The sequence below is a fragment of the Lynx rufus genome, unplaced genomic scaffold (genome assembly GCF_022079265.1).
Source record: "Lynx rufus isolate CCGP_SWC_20201006 ecotype Redwood Valley unplaced genomic scaffold, mLynRuf1.p SCAF_5, whole genome shotgun sequence".
Classification (NCBI taxonomy): Eukaryota; Metazoa; Chordata; class Mammalia; order Carnivora; family Felidae; genus Lynx; species Lynx rufus.
In genome coordinates this window covers 13,028,146-13,051,038 of record NW_025814867.1, presented here as the reverse complement: position 1 = coordinate 13,051,038, position 22,893 = coordinate 13,028,146, and the positions used below count along the sequence as shown (strand labels likewise).

The 22,893-nt window shown below is 38.0% G+C and overlaps 1 protein-coding gene across 5 annotated transcripts in view; it reads left to right on the top strand.

The window, feature by feature from the left end:
• RBMS3 (RNA binding motif single stranded interacting protein 3) overlaps positions 1–22,893 on the top strand; it is a 695,735-nt gene that overhangs the window by 563,636 nt on the left and 109,206 nt on the right. For 4 of the 5 annotated variants that reach the window (XM_047100003.1, XM_047100000.1, XM_047100002.1 and 1 more), the window contains exon 8: positions 21,439–21,485. In XM_047100003.1, coding sequence (XP_046955959.1) covers positions 21,439–21,485 — 47 coding nt within the window. Of the gene's footprint in view, positions 1–17,822; positions 17,862–21,438; positions 21,486–22,893 lie in introns of all 5 variants that reach the window. The other variant, XM_047100001.1, reaches the window with a different exon arrangement.

Genomic DNA, 22,893 nt, shown 5'->3' with positions numbered 1-22,893 from the left:
GCATCTATAGTCTCCTGATTTGTTCATTTTGGCCACTCTGACTGGCGTGAGGTGATACCTGAGTGTGGTTTTGATTTGTATTTCCCTGATAAGGAGCGACGCTGAACATCTTTTCATGTGCCTGTTGGCCATCTGGATGTCTTCTTTAGAGAAGTGTCTATTCATGTTTTCTGCCCATTTCTTCACTGGGTTATTTGTTTTTCGGGTGTGGAGTTTGGTGAGCTCTTTATAGATTTTAGATACTAGCCCTTTGTCCGATATGTCATTTGCAAATATCTTTTCCCATTCCGTTGGTTGCCTTTTAGTTTTGTTGGTTGTTTCCTTTGCTGTGCAGAAGCTTTTTATCTTCATAAGGTCCCAGTAATTCACTTTTGCTTTTAATTCCCTTGCCTTTGGGGATGTGTCGAGTAAGAGATTGCTACGGCTGAGGTCAGAGAGGTCTTTTCCTGCTTTCTCCTCTAAGGTTTTGATGGTTTCCTGCCTCACGTTTAGGTCCTTTATCCATTTTGAGTTTATTTTTGTAAATGGTGTGAGAAAGTGGTCTAGTTTCAACCTTCTGCATGTTGCTGTCCAGTTCTCCCAGCACCATTTGTTAAAGAGGCTGTCTTTTTTCCATTGGATGTTCTTTCCTGCTTTGTCAAAGATGAGTTGGCCATACGTTTGTGGGTCTAGTTCTGGGGTTTCTATTCTATTCCATTGGTCTGTGTGTCTGTTTTTGTGCCAATACCATGCTGTCTTGATGATGACAGCTTTGTAGTAGAGGCTAAAGTCTGGGGTTGTGATGCCTCCTGCTTTGGTCTTCTTCTTCAAAATTCCTTTGGCTATTCGGGGCCTTTTGTGGTTCCATATGAATTTTAGGATTGCTTGTTCTAGTTTCGAGAAGAATGCTGGTGCAATTTTGATTGGGATTGCATTGAATGTGTAGATAGCTTTGGGTAGTATTGACATTTTGACAATATTTATTTTTCCAATCCATGAGCAGGGAATGTCTTTCCATTTCTTTAAATCTTCTTCAATTACCTTCATAAGCTTTCTATAGTTTTCAGCATACAGATCCTTTACATCTTTGGTTAGATTTATTCCTAGGTATTTTATGCTTCTTGGTGCAATTGTGAATGGGATCAGTTTCTTTATTTGTCTTTCTGTTGCTTCATTGTTAGTGTATAAGAATGCAACTGATTTCTGTACATTGATTTTGTATCCTGCAACTTTGCTGAATTCATGTATCAGTTCTAGCAGACTTTTGGTGGAGTCTATCGGATTTTCCATGTATAATATCATGTCATCTGCAAAAAGCGAAAGCTTGACTTCATCTTTGCCAATTTTGATGCCTTTGATTTCCTTTTGTTGTCTGATTGCTGATGCTAGCACTTCCAGCACTATGTTAAACAACAACGGTGAGAGTGGGCATCCCTGTCGTGTTCCTGATCTCAGGGAAAAAGCTCTCAGTTTTTCCCCGTTGAGGATGATGTTAGCTGTGGGCTTTTCATAAATGGCTTTTATGATCTTTAAGTATGTTCCTTCTATCCCGACTTTCTCAAGGGTTTTTATTAAGAAAGGGTGCTGGATTTTGTCAAAGGCCTTTTCTGCATCGATTGACAGGATCATATGGTTCTTCTCTTTTTTTTTGTTAATGTGATGTATCACGTTGATTGATTTGCGAATGTTGAACCAGCCCTGCATCCCAGGAATGAATCCCACTTGATCATGGTGAATAATTCTTTTTATAAGCTGTTGAATTCGATTTGCTAGTATCTTATTGAGAATTTTGGCATCCATATTCATCAGGGATATTGGCCTGTAGTTCTCTTTTTTTACTGGGTCTCTGTCTGGTTTAGGAATCAAAGTAATACTGGCTTCATAGAATGAGTCTGGAAGTTTTCCTTCCCTTTCTATTTCTTGGAATAGCTTGAGAAGGATAGGTATTATCTCTGCTTTAAACGTCTGGTAGAACTCCCCTGGGAAGCCATCTGGTCCTGGACTCTTATTTGTTGGGAGATTTTTGATAACCGATTCAATTTCTTCGCTGGTTATGGGTCTGTTCAAGCTTTCTATTTCCTCCTGATTGAGTTTTGGAAGAGTGTGGGTGTTCAGGAATTTGTCCATTTCTTCCAGGTTGTCCAATTTGTTGGCATATAATTTTTCATAGTATTCCCTGATAATTGTTTGTATCTCTGAGGGATTGGTTGTAATCATTCCATTTTCATTCATGATTTTATCTATTTGGGTCATCTCCCTTTTCTTTTTGAGAAGCCTGGCTAGAGGTTTGTCAATTTTGTTTATTTTTTCAAAAAACCAACTCTTGGTTTCGTTGATCTGCTCTACAGTTTTTTTAGATTCTATATTGTTTATTTCTGCTCTGATCTTTATTATTTCTCTTCTTCTGCTGGGTTTAGGCTGCCTTTGCTGTTCTGCTTCTATTTCCTTTAGGTGTGCTGTTAGATTTTGTATTTGGGATTTTTCTTGTTTCTTGAGATAGGCCTGGATTGCAATGTATTTTCCTCTCGGGACTGCCTTCGCTGCGTCCCAAAGCGTTTGGATTGTTGTATTTTCATTTTCGTTTGTTTCCATATATTTTTTGATTTCTTCTCTAATTGCCTGGTTGACCCACTCATTCGTTAGTAGGGTGTTCTTTAACCTCCATGCTTTTGGAGGTTTTCCAGACTTTTTCCTGTGGTTGATTTCAAGCTTCATAGCATTGTGGTCTGAAAGTATGCATGGTATAATTTCAATTCTTGTAAACTTATGAAGGGCTGTTTTGTGACCCAGTATATGATCTATCTTGGAGAATGTTCCATGTGCACTCGAGAAGAAAGTATATTCTGTTGCTTTGGGATGCAGAGTTCTAAATAGATCTGTCAAGTCCATCTGATCCAGTGTCTCATTCAGGGCCCTTGTTTCTTTATTGACCGTGTGTCTAGATGATCTATCCATTTCTGTAAGTGGGGTGTTAAAGTCCCCAGCAATTACCACATTCTTATCAATAAGGTTGCTTCTGTTTATGAGTAATTGTTTTATATATTTGGGGGCTCCGGTATTCGGCGCATAGACATTTATAATTGTTAGCTCTTCCTGATGGATAGACCCTGTAACTATTATATAATGTCCTTCTTCATCTCTTGTTACAGCCTTTAATTTAAAGTCTAGTTTGTCTGATAGAAGTATGGCTACTCCAGCTTTCTTCTGGCTTCCAGTAGCATGATAAATAGTTCTCCATCCCCTCACTCTGAATCTAAAGGTGTCCTCAGGTCTAAAATGAGTCTCTTGTAGACAGCAAATAGATGGGTCTTGTTTTTTTATCCATTCTGATACCCTATGTCTTTTGGTTGGCGCATTTAATCCATTTACATTCAGTGTTATTATAGAAAGATACGGGTTTAGAGTCATTGTGATGTCTGTATGTTTTATGCTTGTAGTGATGTCTCTGGTACTTTGTCTCACAGGGTCCCCCTTAGGATCTCTTGTAGGGCTGGTTTAGTGGTGACAAATTCCTTCAGTTTTTGTTTGTTTGGGAAGACCTTTGTCTCTCCTTCTATTCTAAATGACAGACTTGCTGGATAAAGGATTCTCGGCTGCATATTTTTGCTGTCTAGCACCCTGAAAATCTCGTGCCAATTCTTTCTGGCCTGCCAAGTTTCAAAAGAGAGATCAGTCACGAGTCTTATAGGTCTCCCTTTATATGTGAGGGCACGTTTACCCCTTGCTGCTTTCAGGATTTTCTCTTTATCCTTGTATTTTGCCAGTTTCACTATGATATGTCGTGCAGAAGATCGATTCAAGTTACGTCTGAAGGGAGTTCTCTGTGCCTCTTGGATTTCAATGCCTTTTTCCTTCCCCAGTTCAGGGAAGTTCTCAGCTATAATTTCTTCAAGTACCCCTTCAGCACCTTTCCCTCTCTCTTCCTCCTCTGGGATACCAATTATGCGTATATTATTTCTTTTTAGTGTATCACTTAGTTCTCTAATTTTCCCCTCATACTCCTGGATTTTTTTATCTCTCTTTTTCTCAGCTTCCTCTTTTTCCATAACTTTATCTTCTAGTTCACCTATTCTCTCCTCTGCCTCTTCCATCCGAGCCGTGGTGGTTTGCATTTTGTTTTGCATTTCCTTTAAAGCGTTTTTCAGCTCCTCGTGACTGTTCCTTAGTCCCTTGATCTCTGTAGCAAGAGATTCTCTGCTGTCCTGTATGCTGTTTTCCAGCCCAGCGATTAATTTTATGACTATTATTCTAAATTCACTTTCTGTTATATTATTTAAATCCTTTTTGATCAGCTCATTAGCTGTTGTTATTTCCTGGAGATTCTTCTGAGGGGAATTCTTCCGCTTGGTCATTTTGGATAGTCCCTGGTGTGGTGAGGGCCTGCAGGGCACTTCCCCTGTGCTGTGGTGTATAACTCTATTGTTGTTGTTTTTATATGAGATGATGGTAAACCTTTCATTGTTGCCCTAGATAAAATGAAAGAGGATAATTTCAATTCCAATGCCTCAGCATTTGGGATAGTAGCACAGATTGAGGCTCATGTTTTCTCTGCCTCTCTTGAAAGTCAGGTAAAAAAATGATAGTGTGAAAAGGATTTCTCCTAAAATGTTTAAGCCTCTTACAAGTACCTGAAGCATGACAACTGATAAGCTAATTAAAATTTTAATGTATTGTGTAAAGCTGTTTTCTTCTGAGTGGCATTTTCATAACAGTTCTTTTAGCATGGTGAAATGCACTTCTTTATCAAAAAAAAATCTAGTAATGAAAACTTTACACACATAAATTAGTGTAAATTAGCAAGGTTTTGAAATACAAATATATGCTGCTGGACATGTTTTTGCATAAGTGGAATACACAGGGATATTTTAAAGTTCTTCATTAATCTCTCAAGTGACAAGCAAAACTCTGAGCAGAATGATCAGGGATTGGGGCTATTAGGCCTCTCTTAGTGCTCTACAAATCTTATCATTTTATTTCTTCATATAGCTATTCACAAACTCTTTGGTCTTAGTATCCCTTCATACTCTTAAAAATGATTGTTTATTAGTTCATTAAAAAAGAATAAACCATCCCTTGTTAACAAAAATATTATATCTTTCAAAGTCAATTTTTTTTGAGAATAATGGCATTCTTTTACCTTTTTGCAAATCACTTTACTGTCTAGGTTATTAAAAGATGACCAGATTTGCGTATCTGCATCAGCATCCAACCTGTTGCCATATTTTGTTTGATTTAATCATGTGAAAAAAAAATCCAGCTTCGTACAGACATGTCATTGAAAAAGGGAGAACCTGTGGATCTCCTAAAAATATGTCACCAAACCCTCAAGTGTCCTTAGGCCACCCTTTGAGAACCACCGTCCCAGAGAAGCTTGAGCCAGGGACAGGGCTCATATTCAACTTCCATATACCAGAAGGGCCATGCTGCTTGTTAAAATAGTAAAACATATTTGTTTCATTTGGTAAATAACCACCGGCACTAGTCCATCAGTACAGCCCTTCCACCCCTTCCACTTTGGTGGCTCCTCAGGACGTCTTACCATCTCCCAAGAATGGGGTGCTACCTGGCACTGCAGGAGTTCCCCAGGATCCTACCCCAGCATTTATGTTCTGATTGGCCGGTGCTTACAACATAATGGTGGCGAAATAAATGGTCTCACTGTATCATCAGTATGACTTTCATGACATTCGTAAGCTAGATAACCCATTACATCTGAAGGCATATTCTTTACTTCAGGCAAAATGTTTCCCAAAATTGATCGTGTTAGTGTTCTCCCAAATGATTGGACTGGAATCAGGAATGCTGCATATCAGTCCAAAAATACATCAGGAGTCATGGGAATAAAAGACACAGCATAAAGAATAGAGTCACTGGTTTTGTAATAGGGTTGTATGGTGACAGATGGGAACTGTATGTGTGATGAGCACAGCATAACGTATAGACTTGTCAAATCACTACTTTGTACACCTGAAACTGATACAACATTGTGTGTCCACTCTAGACAAATAAAAAAATTAAAAAACAAACAAATGAACAAACAACAACAACAAATACACATATCAGGAACATGAAGAAGAATTCCTGTTGTTTCTTCCTATGTTTCCAAAGAATGCTTTTCCAATGATTACCAAAAAGCCCCCAGATTTGTTTGGAATCTATGCCCAAATAATAAGTACAACTGATCAGAAACATTCAGCTATGTTGTAAAGATGACTGGCTGAAATCAAAGATGATGGATGCTTCTACAACAATGATGAGAGTCATTCAAACCTTGAAATTACTTTATGTTGACATTTGTTGTGACTAGCCTCTGGGTCTCCTTCAGAATTTTCAAATGTAAGTGAACATTAACTGTCAAATCATGGAAGACGGTGCTGTTTCACCAAATTGTCATGTCGGGACATTATCCTTAAGTATGCAAATACCATAAACAAACTACTTCTCACTGGCTTTGAAGCTCTAATCTAGCTTTCATAAGATCTTCACAAGTCCTATAGTAATTGAGTCACTAAACGCCATCGATAACAATTGCTTCAGGAATTGCACTTCAAAGAAATAATATTTTGGCTATGGACACAAACAAGAGATCCAGCAATTGAACAAAGAAGTGACCCCACAAGGTATTCAAAAGTCTAGTGGAAAAACGCCAAGATTTTTATTATGAAAACTAAAACAAATAAAATGGTGTTTCTTGCTTTTATCTGATCTACAGTTCTCTGCTAGAGTCAATTTCAAAGCAATGAGCAGTAACAAATAATCTCTCTCTATGTGATCCTCTGAAGATATTTTTCCTTACTGGGGAAACATTTTACGAGATTGTCTTCACGGTCTAGATATGGAGATGAACTAACGGAGCTAATATAGTATTGTTAACAATCAGCACTCAGGTTCCCAGGAATAGTTGACAGGTTATGTTGAAGAGAAAATCAAGTAAGCTTTTTGGGGATGCATTCTCGGAACACTAAGGTTTGGAAATTCTCACCTATTCCCAAGGAAAGAAACAAATTTTAGATAAGGCATGATGATGTATTATATCTCGAAGACGTTTTATTTGAGGGCATTTTTAATTGCCCAAGACACAAGCCTCTGGGTATAGGAATATAGTACATGCACTTCGTAATACCAAGGGGATGGGTGCCATTCACACAAACCAGATGTAAATTGCGCTCCTTATTGTAGTGCAATGCTACTGGCGCTGCCTGGACATGTTCATTTCAAAGCCTTTAAGAGATGGAATAAACTGACAGAGTATGCTTTAATTAGATCTCATTAAGGCACTTACAAAATCCACCATGAGTGAGCTGAAAGCTCCAGTTACCAGTTTTACCACAGCCAAGTAAGCCAAGTGATTTGTTATGACCTATAACCCAGATAATAGGTTGTCTATTTTCAGACCTGAAATCAACTTGTTTTCAGTGATGGATGAAAACTTCTCCTGTGCTGTAAAGTTTTATAGCTCTTGTCCATTTAGAACTACTATTAATAAAAATTCTCTTCAGTGCCAGTAAGTGAATGAAAGCCTGCAAAGGTCATGTGGGAGAAATGGGGTTTCTCGTGCTCTTATGAAGTCCATAGCCAAGTACAGGCATAGTTGATGAACCTGATTTCAAACATCCAGCCTCCTCCTCATTGTGCCACAAGGCATGAGGAATAATCATTCATTCCGACTAAATCAATTTATGATTGACACAAAGATGTCTTTTTAGATTTCTGAGTAGACAGATACCCATAATCAATAACAAAATAGTTCCATCCTAGATTCTCACTCAGATAAACATTTTCCTTGAGGGTATGTCCTAATTTTTATGTTTGCTTTTGTTTTTATTTTTCTGAGAGAAAGTTAATGCATGCAGAGTTGGCGTCATAATTCTGGATTTCCACTGTGTCTCCATCACCATAATCATCAGTACTCTTGTTGTCAAAAAGCATTTGTTCCTTCCATGACTGATACTTTGTGCTGTGTCCCAAGGACATAATGAAGTGTAGGGAGTGACCCTCGCCCTGGATGTATATTAGAAATATACATACATCATGAGAACCTTTCTATCTCCTCGTGTTTCCTATTTCCTTTCTTACTTTCTCAATATAGGACTACCTCTTGCAGAAGTGTTCTTTTTAAGAGAATTCTGTTTGAAATACATTTTTTAAAGTAATATTGGAGAAGAAACAGCTTAAACAAAAAGCATTCAGTCCGCAAACAAGCACTTACTGAGCATCCCCTATGTGGGAGGCACAAGACAGGAGATAATGGACATGACATAAACATACAGACAGTTTCTCCACCCCCTGGGAACCTAAAACAGCAAAGATCTTCTCTGTAGAGTAGGCAGTTAAAGGTTGGATAGAATATAACTTATATCGTGGAACTAAAATCACTGATGATAGCTGGCTATTAACCTATACAACAGTGAAAGAAAACCAAAGCCAAAATAAAAATAATAAAACTGACAAATGCAGCAAACACAAGAACTTCAGCTCAGATTTGTCCCATTACTAACCATTAACTGACTGATTGCTTGTTTGTTTTTCAGGATAGGTAATGGAGAAACTGATTTATATGCATTGACAAGCCAGAAAATCATCCCAGAGTTGAAAATTTCACCTTGTTACTTGTCCAGTAGAGTCCCCTATGCCCTTGGGTACTGAGTTGGCACAGAGAGAATAATATTTAGAGGAGCAACTTGAGCTTGGGTGGGGTAGGATACATCTTGAATCCTTCTCTAGTACTCCACTAGTTCCTTCTGAAATTTAAGGAAGCACATGTGTCAGCATCTGTGATGTGCACAATACTGTTGGCTTTTCTTCATATTTTATCAGACACTCCAGTAGTTAGGGAGGAAACTCTAGCATTTCCATCACAGATCCACAGCTTTTAAGCTGAGGGACAAACTTGGGAAAGTTTTTTCGTTTTTCTGCTTCAGTCTCCTCATCAGTAGAATGAGAATGGTTAAAAGTGTATATTTAGTGATTGGAAAGATTAAATGAGGTGCCGAGGATAAAGCACTGATCACAGTTCCTGGAAAACTATAATCACTCTAGTATTAGCTATTATAACTATCATAATATCATCAACACAAGTCAGGGCGTTTTAATCTGAAAGCCAGCTCTGCTATGTGTTTCTTATGACTCAAATGCTTAATTCCTTGGTGTCCAATTTTATGTCATGTCTCTTTTATTTTCCAAGTGGGAATTCTTTTTAATGATACAACATTTATTTGAAAAGACATCTGCTACCAATATCATTTTTCCAGCTGAATTTTTCACTTATTTAATAAAGTATATTATAAAGCAAGTAGAAATTAATTTATTTTTACTTTGACCCAGATTTTATTAAGGTTTTTATAAGATCACATTCCAAATCATCATCTGCATTCCAAGCATTATTTAGCACTGAGGCATTAGATGGTTTTCAAATTTGTAGCCACGTTTCTCTTGAAGGTCGTGTGATCATAAAAGCCAAGGGCTGGCAAGGAAAGAGAAGGATGGAGAAGATGAAAGAAAAAGAAAAAAAGAATATTGAAAGAAAACATGAACTATAGCTAGATACCAAGGAAAAGATGGAGCCACTATTGAGATCTGATGAATTACATGGTTAGTGTTTTCAAAGAGAAAGAAAATGAATTATTAACCTACCTATTCCGGCAAGTAATGGCAATTAGTTTTGAATGCAAAAAGTGCTCACACAACCTCTGTGGCTATGAAAAATACTCCTCATGATCAAGTACTTTCAAACATTCTTCAAAGCAATTATCTTTGGCAGAAGCAGCATCCTGATGGGAATGCTGGATTTAACAAATAATTGGGAAGTAAGAATTTTCTTGCATATTCTATGGCTCCCTAGTGCTGAATGTCAGTAATCTATTGCCCAATAATCTATTGAATGCCCTAATCTATTTCAAGAGTAATGTTACCAATTTTTTTTGTGTAAGGAATTGTTAGAATCCTTCTAAGTTAATACTAATGCCGTTTATGAAATTTCCTTTTGTTTACTGAAAGACTCAGACTCTTGAAATTATCAGTTAAAAAAGATACGGTGGATCTTCATTATTCATGGGTTCCCTGTATGCAAACTTAACGTACTTGCTACAATTTGCTTATAACCCAGAATCAACATTCATGGTGGCTTCATGGTCATTTGTGCAGAGCAGTAAAATGTTTGAGTCACCTGGGGATTAAAGAGTATACTTACCATGAAGAGCACTGTGTAAGGTATTGAATTGTACACTTAGAACTAATATAGCACTGTGTATTAAATGAACTGGAATTCAATTTAAAAAAACTTAAAAAAAAAGTCTGAGTCACCAAGCATGCATACTCTCAAGATTGAGCAAGGCAGGCTCTTGTGTCAACCTATAACACTACAAACACGTGTCCTTTCCTTGGTTTATGTAGGGCCACATTTTTCCATGTTTGTGCTTTTCACTGGTGATTTCACTGTTTAAAATGCCCCCAACTATAGTGCTGACGTGATGCCTTGTGTTCCTAAGTGCAAGGAATCTATGTTGTGCCTTGTGGAGACAATATGAAAAGAAAATGAAGATCAGCTTTGTGCAAGCATGACTTATATATAGTGCTTTGGCTTTGAGTTCATTGTTGATGAATCAAAAATATATAATAAGGTATCTTTAGACAGAAACACAGCTAAAGCAATGTTGTGTATTAATTAGTTGGTGAAAATGTTGTGATCAGAACCTAACCCTGAATTTCTTCTAGGAGCAACGAGTCAATATTCCTAATTCAGTGTTCATGGTGACTTTAGAGAATATAATTGCTGCTAATAACAAGAATTGTGTCTTGTTTTCTGATTATTATTACTGAGTGGGAGCCAGTTACTGGTCAAGTCCGTATCTCTTCCATTGATTTAAAAAACCAATGTCCATGGGTATCAAAAATAATGTACTGATTCATGCAACCAACTGTCTTTATGTAAAAAGTTGTGTTTGAGTCAATTATCAATTGTTATGGATCTAAAGACAACAGTTTTTACTCTTTACTCAACCAAAAATGTAAAACTTTCTAAGGAATTTGGAAAAGCTCTGGTCCTATTTTCATGAGTTTAATGAGTCTATGGGCGACCAGTTGGCTTGTAATCACTTCATCAAGATCACTAAACATTGGACCCAGTGTAAAAATTCATATATCTTCCTTAGCAATACAAAGTCATCAGCCTAACACATTGAATTATTTCTACTATCACTTAGAACATTCTTATTTACCCACCTATCTGCATATGACAGAAAAAGCTATATTGGCCCTTGACTTTAGAAACCCCAGTGGGTCACATTGATATGGACAATATTTGATGTTCAAAGACACAAAGATGGCTATGGAAGTAATAACAAACAAGCTGCATAAAATCTGGAGAGAAGAGATTATCCCTATGGTTCCCATTTATAAGGAACATTCAAAAGGAATATTTTGTTGAGTTTATGAAAGCATTTGGCTATCACTGGCTGTTACCAATGCTACTTAAAGCACATGCTTTGAGGCATTCTTAGCAGTGATGAAGACAAAAATGCACCTTAACCATGTGGCCCTCTTGCCTTCAGTTGGATCTGTTTGGAACAGTGCACCCTGCACACCAACTCTTTGATCAGTCACCAGTCAACATCCTTCTTATTAAATATCTGAAGAACCTGACAAGGCCCAGAAATATATCATTTCTACTAGCTTTGGAGCCATATTGACTGTAATTTAATTTTACAGTACTGAACATTAGAAAATTTATGTCTCAGAGATATGGAATTGAAGTGTTGCCCCAATAAACCATTAGAAATAAAAAAATACTTTAAAGACAATAGTTTATCTAAAGAATTATTTCAAAACTTAGCAGTAAAAGGGTGTAGATCCATGTTATCTTTGACCATATTCCGTGAAGGGGGAAGAATTATCTATACAGTTCATGATTTCCCTTGGGTATAACAACATGCTTGGCATTTAGTTGTCCAATTATTTTCTTTAATGGGACTTTGGAAAAAATTAAGATGTATGTAACAACATTGCCAGGTTTTGAAAATAGTTCTTTTAACCTTGAACTGAAGAAGAGACTTTACATATGTGATCTTAAAAAAAGTGATTGGCTCTTACGATGCATTACAACACTTGCGATTGACTTTGTTAGCCAGCCCATCAAATGTAGTCTTATTTATTTCATGTGCTTTACTGGCCATTTAGAGAGCAGGCTCAAGGTGAATGACACTTGTAATCTCAAAAAAATCTTCCCATTGGCCCAAGAACTTGAATTTGCAGTAGTTTAGCTTATAGACTTTCTAACTCAGGTAAGTGTTCTTATTTTAAAACTGCTGGGTTCATATTTTCTAACCTATGATCACTAAAGATAAAAAGTAAATCTTGAAAATTCCTATAATAGTGTAATTTTGGATATAATGTGTTTGATGATGAGCTCCGATCATCTGCCCTAGTCTCCATTCTCAAAGAAGAGTAGGGGAAAACATACTTATGTTCTAGGGGAGAAAGTAGGGATATGGGGTTTAGGAGGGGCTGAACAATGGAAAAATTATACCAAGCAATTATAAGGGGAAAGACTGATGGTCGATCTCTATGTTCCCTGATTCCTTTGACCCAGTCTCCATGGCATCTAAGTGGGGCCTCAGCCAACTAGGGAGTTTCTGGAGTTGTTGGTGCTGTCCTGGCAACTCCAGCCTGCCATAAGGCTCAGAATTATCCCCATCGAAATTTAAACCACAGCTTACAACCTCCACATACCATCAAACTGCAGCAGGGACCTGGGAGAATATGGATCAATTAGCCGGATACCTAGAACTCCCACCTATTCAGCTTCACAGACCCACCCTGGTAGCAACCTCAGCATTTTATATTTTTCATCCTACTTAGTATGTTATAGTGAGGTTTACCAGTATATACACTCCATCACCGACTCTAAGATACCATCAATTAAAGATGAAATATTATTTTAAATGTCACTAAAAAGAGAAGTTGCCAAACTCAAATGCCATCAATTATCATGCAAGCCCCAATTTTCACAGACTTTAAAATGTGAAGTGCACACACACACACACACACACACACACACACTGTGTTTTGGAATCTATAAAGTCAGCCATTTAGATTGAAATAAAATCAGAAGTGTCTACATAAAATATGGTAGTGTTCTCTTGTGTATTTTATGATTATCAGTAAAGGCTTAACTTAACTTTGGAAATGACAAACTCAGACTAGAGCTTTGAGAACTTGAGCTAGCTACATCATACCTTTTCTTCTCTTTCTCCTTTGACGATGCTTTCTTTGTGCAGCCATTGGCTATTCCAGTCGTCCAGGCTTAATTCTGTCTGCATCTTTTTGGCCTGTCCTTCTTCATTGCTATAAAAGGGAGAAATTCTCTGCCTGACTAGGATGCTTTAGCTGAAGCCAAAAAGGAGAAATACTGTGATGACATAGTGTATAAACAACAGCATGACTCCCCCTGATGTTCTTTTCCCAAACAAAGAGAGGTGAATTTTCTCTATTCTCTGCCTATTTTTCTAGTTTTTTTTTAAGTGATAAATTCCTTGCATTTCATTTGCATGATTCCTGACAAACCCCTGAAGATATCAAGATGATTTTTCGTAATCGTCTCCCTACTCTTGGTCAGTAACTTGGATAAGAGGGTCCTCCAGGTTTTCTCGCTGCCTCTAATTGTCCTGGGTTCTTATTCATGATTTGGTTCAGGTACACTGGCTTCCCTGCTGAATTGGGAAGGTCGCTTAAAAATCCCTCTGCGTCCCCCATGTCTACTCACCAGTCAAGGACTGAGACATGTTCTTTATCAAAAGAGCATCTTCACAGCACAACAGTGTGGCTGAGGGGAGTTGCAAGCAGAGGAAGGAGAGATGTCTCTGCCAACGCACAAACAAGAAATGATATCTTGATAAGAGACACTGACCATACATTAAACGTACTAATTTAACTAGGCAATAAGTTCTGGAATTCAGTATAGATACTTGAGTTTGAGACCAAGATTCCAAAATCACCGGGACATAAATCATACTTGGGATCTGAAAGTGAATGTCATTACTGTACAGAAGGAAAGAAGAGGGTGGACCGAGTAACATCAAAGGAGAAATTGCTCTCTGAGAAGTCAGAAGAAAAGCAGGCTCACAGAATTGCAATGAAAGGGATGTTGAAAGAAGAGGAAAATCACTGGTCAAATGATGCATACTAACCAAATATGATTTAGAATAAATATCTCCATTAGATTCAGAAATTGTGAAACTTAGGAGTATTGTATGAGCCACTGCACAGGTTGGTAGGCATGCTTTACAGAACAGTTAACAAGGACGTTTCTGTCTGATCTCAGGACCAGACTGTATATCTCTCTTTGGGAGACTTTGGTAGTGTCCTGTCTACAGTCTCTTTTGTCCCTCATCTTCTCTTTAGGAGAGGGACTGGCTGCCCATAGCCCAGGGAACATGCCTTGAGCAGGCCAGAGCAGACACCTGCTTTATATGGTTGACTTCCTGTGCCAGGGGAAACGCACCATTCAGTAATCACCTGACCACACCAGAGCCAATGCTGGCAAAACCCTACCGCTTGCCCTATTTTCTCACATTCCTTTTCAGTAGGTGCTACAACACTCTGCCTGCAAATTTGCCCTGAGCATACATATTGTTTCCTAGGATTAGTTCCTTTTTTTTTTTTTAAACAGGAAAGAGGTTTAAAGTCCTTTCTTTTCTTTTTTTTTTTTTAACGTTTATTTATTTTTGAGACAGAGAGAGACGGAGCATGAACGGGGGAGGGACAGAGAGAGAGGGAGACACAGCATCAGAAGCAGGCTCCAGGCTCCGAGCCATCAGCTCAGAGCCCAACGCGGGGCTCGAACTCACGGACCGCGAGATCATGACCTGAGCCGAAGTCAGACGCCCAACCGACTGAGCCAGCCAGGCGCCCCTAAAATCCTTTCTTGAGGCACATGGGTGGCTCAGTCAGTTAACTGTCCGACTTCGGCTCAGGTCATGATCTCTCGGTCTGTGGGTTCGAGTCCTGTGCCAGGCTCTGTGCTGACGGCTCAGAGCCTGGAGCCTGCTTCAGATTCTGTGTCTTCCTCTCTCTCTGCCCCCCTCCCTGCTCAGACTCCATCTCTCTCTCTCTCTCAAAAATAAATAACGTTTAAAAATTGTTTTAAAAAATTATTTTTTAGCCAAAAACTGTACTTGGTTATGACCATGTTGTGGTTTCCTGGTGATTTTTATCGGTTCCTCTGAATATCTTGGACATCCACACTTCTGCTATCGCATATGAAATCCTCAGTTTCTCAGCCAGTATGGCCATTTGTAATTATGAATTCTTACTAGCTTCCAACACTAGGATCAGCGTATGATTAACCCTGAATTGTCAGTATTTATTCTTGACCTCCTTCCCATTCTCACATTGATCCTTCTGGCTGTAGCAACTCCCATTTGATCCCAGATCGTCTGTATTCTACTGACCTAGCAAAGCTAAATGCTTCCTGACATTTTTGGGCTTACTTGTAAGTCAGGCCTCTAATCTGTATGGTTTTTGTAAATGATATGCCTTTTTTCTTCCTGAATTTAAAAATTAAAAACAATTCAAAGAACAATTCACATAATACACTTCTTTAAGTTACTTCCCATTATAAAGTAATTCTAATTATATATAGCTTACAAAAGAGTCAGAAAAAAATACAGGAAAGGAAAAAAATTATGGTTATACCACTCCAGTATTTTGACATTTAACATTATTGAAATTAATTTATTTCTAGTCAGAGATATTTTTTTAATTTTTTTTAAATTTTTGACCCATATGATACACATAATTTTGTATCATGATTTCTTCACTAAGGGACATGTTTCTAAAGAGAAATATTGGTAAGTAAATATAAACAAAGTTAGGTTTCACTACAATAGCAGAACCCCAAATTTTATAACACATTATAATTTTCAAACCCTTTCACACACATAACTTTTTAAGCCACCTTACTTTACTTATGGAATTTTTAACCATAACCCGCTGACGGTTATAAATATTGTTAACATTGATTGCGAGAAATACACTCTTCAAAGATAATATCCAGGGGCGCCTGGGTAGCTCACTCGGTTGAGCGTCCACCTTTGGCTCAGGTCATGATCCCACGGTTTGTGAGTTGGAGCCCCGGGTTGGGTTCTGTGCTGACAGTTCAGAGCCTGGAGTCTGCTTCAGATTCTGTGTCTCCCTCTCTCTGCCGCTCCTCTGCTCACGCTCTCCCTCCCTCTCTCTTTCAAAGGTAAATAAACATTTAAAAAAATAATATCCAGAAAATTACGTTATCCTTTTCTTATTTGGCTTCCTGAACTTATCTTGTGCTAATTCAGTACACAATATTTGCTAAAATATACAATATGTACTTATTTATTATTACTTATTATAGTATTTACTTATGTATATACTACAGTGTTGCCTTATATCTGATCATAGAAAGTTGGAAATTCTTGTGACTATTCATTTTTACCCATACAATTATGATGCATCATTTGTCAAGACAGAATTTAGAAAAAAGAGAAATGTTGTGCTAACACATTGGTGTTTCCATTTTCCAGTAATTACAGTGTATGTCTGTCCATATGAAGTTTGTTGCCTCAAACTTTTTGGTCCCCATTTACATGACAATATAAAAATAGTTTCAGGGGTACCTGGGTGGCTTGGTCAGTTAGGCGTCTGACTTCGGCTCAGGTCTTGATCTCAGGGTCCGTGAGTCTGAGCCCTGCTTAGGGCTCTGTGCTGACTGCTCAGAGGCTAGAGCCTGCTTCGGATTCTGTGTCTCCCTCTCTCTCTCTGCCCCTCCCCCACTCATGTTCTGTCTCGCTCTGTCTCTCTGTCTCTCAAAAATAAATAAATGTTAATAAATTTAAAAAATAGTTTCAAAAATGATAAAATCAGTTCTATCAGCCTGTCTTCTCATTAGCTTTGTTACAGTCCATGATCCTTTGCTCCTTGCAAAGACCAAGCATTACAGTCCAAGAATCTTTCTGAAGTGTTAATGCCTACTCCCGACTGAGCATATTTTGAGCAGTATTTCCATGATTATTACCTCTTCATTTAACTTGTTAATCATTTAAAGTTATAAAAATCAAATATCTAGCTCCTAAGTCAAACTGATGTGTCTTAATGAAATCCCTATATTTATTGAAAATAATTAGATACCTTAGTTCAGCAAACTGTATTTTAAAATTTCTTCTAAACTGTTTGGCTATTATGGTATAGATTCTGCCGGGGTGACGAGAAATATCCTATTATGGTTGAAATACTAAGCAAAAACTCAGCTGCTGCTGGAAAATGACAAAAATGCCCCCTTTCATTTAAATAAATTGCAAACACTTCCAATGCACAACTTATGTAAACTTGAAAAATGGAAAATATTTGTGCATCTCATAAGCTCTTTTGAAACAGAGAGACAGGATTAAACATCACTTCCCTCCATATGTGGTGTGACATTTTTGTTTTGTTCCAAGTTACTTTTTGTGTGACTCGAGTTTGTAAACATGCCATAAAATTTGGTAATTACATAATGATGATTTCATGGTTCTTCACTTAGTGTAAAGGTGGCTAGACAGGGCAGCAAAATTGATTTTCTTTTGTACCTTTGTGGAAAGAAACAAAAGGAAATTGAATGCAAAATCTACATTAAGACTATATTAGAATTATTACTCAACAATCTGTTACACATGAAATGAAAACCAGGTGCAGCCAAGTGTTAGTTATTGTGCTATGATATTCAGCCAGTGGGCTACGTTCACACAACCCTTTGTTTAACCCATGCCTTGTTTTGTTACCCGTAATGTCCCAAATGTATATGACCTGAAACTATCTCTTGTCTCCTCTTGCCAAAGGTGCTCAGAGACATGACTGTCTCTAGGCAAAATCATGAAGTAGGTGAATCTTGTGTTCATTCCCTACCCTCTTGCGATGACAGTCGCACTTGAGATCCTCTCCACCTGCCTGTCCCCGAGTACCTACTCCAGTTGCTTATTGCTCTGGATTTACCCTCTGTTTTCCAGGGGGCTCATGCTGTTTTTTGGGATTGGACAATCCCTCTTTGATTGTGTAATTGCCCTGCTCAAAAAATATCCCATGCCTCCCTAAGAGGAGCCAGGCAATCAAGGTTCTCCCTCCTTTTCTTTTGACTCTGAATTCCCACTACCCCACCCCCCACCACAATGTTCTACTGCAGATGAATCACCCACCTTGCCCTTTTTATTTCTTTGTCTTTTCCATGCTATTCCTTTTGTCTGAGCCGGCCTCCATCTCTCATCTGCATCTATGGAAATCCTAATCGTCTTTCAAGGCTCCACTCATCTCTACATCTTCCACATGCTTTCCCTGGTCACCCCCAGCCTCTCTCCTCTATCCCTCACCCATCCATACCACTCAGATGGCTCTCACCACGTGTTGCTTTGTTTTATAATATTCATGTATGTGTCTTGTCTCCAGGCACTGTGCTGGATACTTTACAAATGTAATCTCATTTAAATTTCACAACAATCTGATGAGGTAGGTATTAACCATTTAACAGCTGAGGAAACTGAGGTTGAAACAGGTTAAATAATTTGCCCAAGGTCACACTGCCAGAAATAACAGAGCTAAGACTTGAACCTAGGTCCAAAAGATATATTCTTTTCACAAAACCATATTGCCATCTATTCAGTTCTTTTCCGTCTTCTGAAAGATGGATGGAGGTTTCAGATGTAGGTAGAGGCCAACTTAGGCTTCCTGATTATCAAATGCATATTCAACAAAAAGGTACAGTTTATTGATAATTACTGTGTTCCTAGTTGGGGCTGATTTGTTAACTATAACCCACAAGAAATTCAAGTAATAGGTGAGAGAAAAAGTCCTTACCTAATGTTGTCAGGACAAATAAACATGGCACGAGAAGAGAATGTTCAAGATAATTGGTCATTCAAGAAATGATAAATAGCATTGGTCTCCGAGCACTATTGGAAAATAAGTCCAAGGAAAAGGGGAAAACATGAGGTTGACTAGGAAAGGCATCCTATAAGTCCCCTAGGATTTAAACAGTTTCGGGTGGTTAGGAGGCTGAAGGTATTATTTCATCTTAAACTCACAAACTAGCAATATCTCTATGGAGTATAAAGCCCATTCTTTTCATTCTGCCTCTGGTGTAACATCTTGAATAAGTTAGGGGAAAGAAGGTTAGTGTTTCTAAGAAAGAGTTCTATGCCCAATGGGCAATTTATACAACTGCCCTCTCCAGGATCTAGAACCACGGAGTATCAGCTGCACCCCAGATAGGCCCGTTCTCGGGAGTCTTCAGCCTGGACCCAGCCTCCTGTCTGTCACATGGCATAGGCCCCATCTTGGGAAAATTTTAGACTTAGGATCTGTTTTTGACACCACGACCTTTGTTTCTCCCGAGGGGGAGAAAGCCTATCTTTATCTCTGCTTTGTTACTCTCTTCTTATTTTCCAATCCCCTACCTTGTCCTAATATCAGTTGCATGTTTCTTTAACATGAGTGAGACGCAGTTATCATTACACATGTATTCTCAGTGCACCTCTGTTAACTTCTGCAAGTCATCTCAACTTTGCTTGCAAACTCTGTTTCCATTTCTGTGTGCTCCCAGTATGCCAGTCCCATTCGTATACAGCTCTACACTTTTGTTCTTTATACCAATCTTAATAACAATTTTAAAACTGGGAAAAATAATGCATGTAATCTAAGCTTGACTATAGCAGGGCATACTGAACTTCAGACCCTATCTTGGAAAGCCTGAGAATTTCCATTTCAGTTATGTGCTAAATCTGAGGAATTCAATGAGCCCAGTAGGAAAACTACCTTCACCCACACTGGAAAAAATTCAAGCACAAAACTCCTCTCTCTTTTCTCTAAAGTTTTTATGATTTTTCTTGTCTTCTACTAAAGTCCTCAAAGTTCATTCATTTTTTTCTTTTCATTTTGCGATGATTATAGATTCATGGGATGTTGCAAAAGAAATGTACAAGGAGGCCCTGTGTACCCTTCATCCCATTTCTCCCAATGGTTATATATTACATAATTATAGTGTACTGTCAAAGCCAGGAAATCAACATTGATCTAATTTACTTTCAAATTAAAAAAAAAAAAAAAAGGCTAACCTGATAACAACCTAGTCCATTTTCCTTCCACATTCTGTTTATACTCACAAGTAATAAACAGACAGACAGTGTTGGAAAACAACAAGGTGGTATGATAGGGGTGTCTGGGTGGCTCAGTTGGTTAAACGTCCAACTTTGGCTCAGGTCATGATCTCATGGCTAGTGGGTTTGAGCCCTGCGTCAGGCTCCATGCCGACAGCTCAGAGCCTGGAGCCTACTTCGGATTTGTGTCTCCCTCTCTGTCTCTCTCTGCCCCTCCCCCACTCACGCTCTGTCTCTCAAAAATAAATAAAACATTAAAAAAATTCTAAGTTCAAAAATGAAGGTGACATGACCAGACGTGCACAGAAAAAGTTCTCCCACATTGCTAGAGATGATCATCAGGTCTCATGCAGACCCTCAGTCAGTGTCATACGTAGTGGAAGGCAGCCTGCATCAGAAGACATGGGCTACAGTCTAATTCTGCCTCTAAATGTGTGACCTTTAACAAACCACTTGACCTCTCCAAGCTTCAGGGTCTCCATCGATAAAATGGAGAAGCTATTTCTCCCGCCTACTCCGTAGGGTTTTTGTGAGGATCAGATGTGATATGTGTATGAAGAAAGGAGGTAGAAAAAAAAAAAAAAGAAAGAAAGGAGGTAGGCTGTGAATTAGCAATCATGAAGTTTATTATTCTTTTCTGAAACTACTGCCAGTTACAGAAGTTTAGTTTTTCAGAGGTGAGAGTGTATTATTAGAAGTACACTTAGGACGAAAGCAGCTCCTGATTAACTACAAGGCCTAAAATTTCCCTCATGTGTAAATGACCTTGCCTTTCTACCATTCTTAGTAGGACAGGCACTAGCAGTACATCGGACAAGCACACTGCCCCTTATTACCTACACACCCCTGAGGCATACCACCTATTTTAAAATAAATGTTTCTTAACATTTCCTTCTAAAAGGGCGAATGCATTTTGAGTAGCTTTTATTTTTATCCTGACCACAAGATTTATTCTTCCTTTTTTTTTTCATCCACGAGATGTACAATAGGTGCTCTTGACAATAGTGAGAAATCATAAGGATACCAGATTAGACAGAGGATGGTTTATGAAGTAGATATGGAAATCATCCAAACTGCATTGTTCCTTGGTTTGTCTGGATATATAATATAAACTCCTAACTCGCTGGTGGATTCTGATGTGTGGGTAGTAAAAATGCTAGTCTTGGCAGTAAGAATGGAAAAATGTATAGGATAAAATAAACTTAAATCACGGAAAGTAAAGATAAAAGTATTTGTGTGGACTGAATGTTTTGGGCACCGAGATAAAAGTGTTAAGATTTGATTTCTCCCCTTTCCTCCCTGTATACAGGCTGGCATGGCTCTGACCTATGACCCCACAGCTGCCATACAGAATGGGTAAGTAGACCACATTTTCTCTATTTTAATTGCTAAGGTATCTTTGATCTCTGAAATCAGTACTGAAGAAAAATGTTCAAAACTGTCTTTGTTTTGTTTTAAATCTTTAAGAAGAAAGTGTAAACCAAACATGTCTCACCACTGTAACAGACAGAGTCAAGTTAGTGACCTGGTGATTGTGTCTTTGCTCTTCATTTGAATAAGCATCTAGAAATTTTGTAGCCTCTTACTTAGAATAAGTCACAGAGTCTAGGATTCCTCCTTTGAAAAATAAAACTTAAACTACATGATCTGACCTCTCAAAAATGCTGTAATTCTGAGTATCTTTGGTTGAACTCACTTTCCAGTATCTTCTCGTTGCGTTGGCTGTCCTGCAATTGACAATAATTATTCTTTGGTTGGTTGGTTATTTTTATTTTCACAGCCTTCTATCTTGGATTTCTCCACGGCTTTCAGTTTTCTGTCTTACAGTCTCATTAAATAATCAGAATGAAGACCTCATTTAAGATCAGTGTAGAGGATAAAAGAATGCAAACTGTTTTCTATTTGGTCAGCTGCCTCGAATGAAAATCTGTGGGATGTTGAAAGGATTTAAGTATCTTCTGTTCTGATAGTTATTCATTTAGGCAATCATTTATTCATTCATTCAATAAACATCCAGTGGGTATGCCAAGCAGAGTGCTCTGCTCTCCAGACTTAAAAGACAGTATCTGAGACAGGGCCTTTGCCTCAAGGAACTCATAGTCTGCCCTCCCATAAAAGAGTAAACATGGATGGTAGGCTGAGGGAGGAGTCTAGTCCTTTCTCTCTTGTTGATTAAAACTCCTCTCTAGGAGTGAAATTTAAGGGTTTATCCAAAGCATTTTATTTCCAATAAGGCACCCTAAACTTAGTGAGTAGAAAGAAGAAATAGAGAAGAACGTCCTCAAGAATCATATTGTATATTTGCGAAAATAAAATAGTTAACTCAAAAGGTACAGAACAAGGCCTTATATGCTAAGTGACGGTGACAGAAAACAGGTGTTCTAATGGAAGGAAATAACACGTATTAAACACATACCGTGCACCAAGTAGTTTATATTTGTAACTTAACATGCATTGTTTCAGAGTCAGATGCATGTAAAAATACGTGGAGTTACAGTAGAAATGTATATACATAAATGGAAAATAGAAATAATAATTGAATGAATATGTTCACTAACCAGATTCAACAAGTGCTAATATTTTGCATACTGTATATGTACATATGTTTCCATCTGTAATATTTAGCCATATATCTATTATATGAATAATTGAATAATATGAATAATGAATAATATGAATATATGAATAATAATTATATGCATAATGAATAATATTATTATATAATAATAATTGAATATGTTCACTAACCAGATTCAACAGGTGC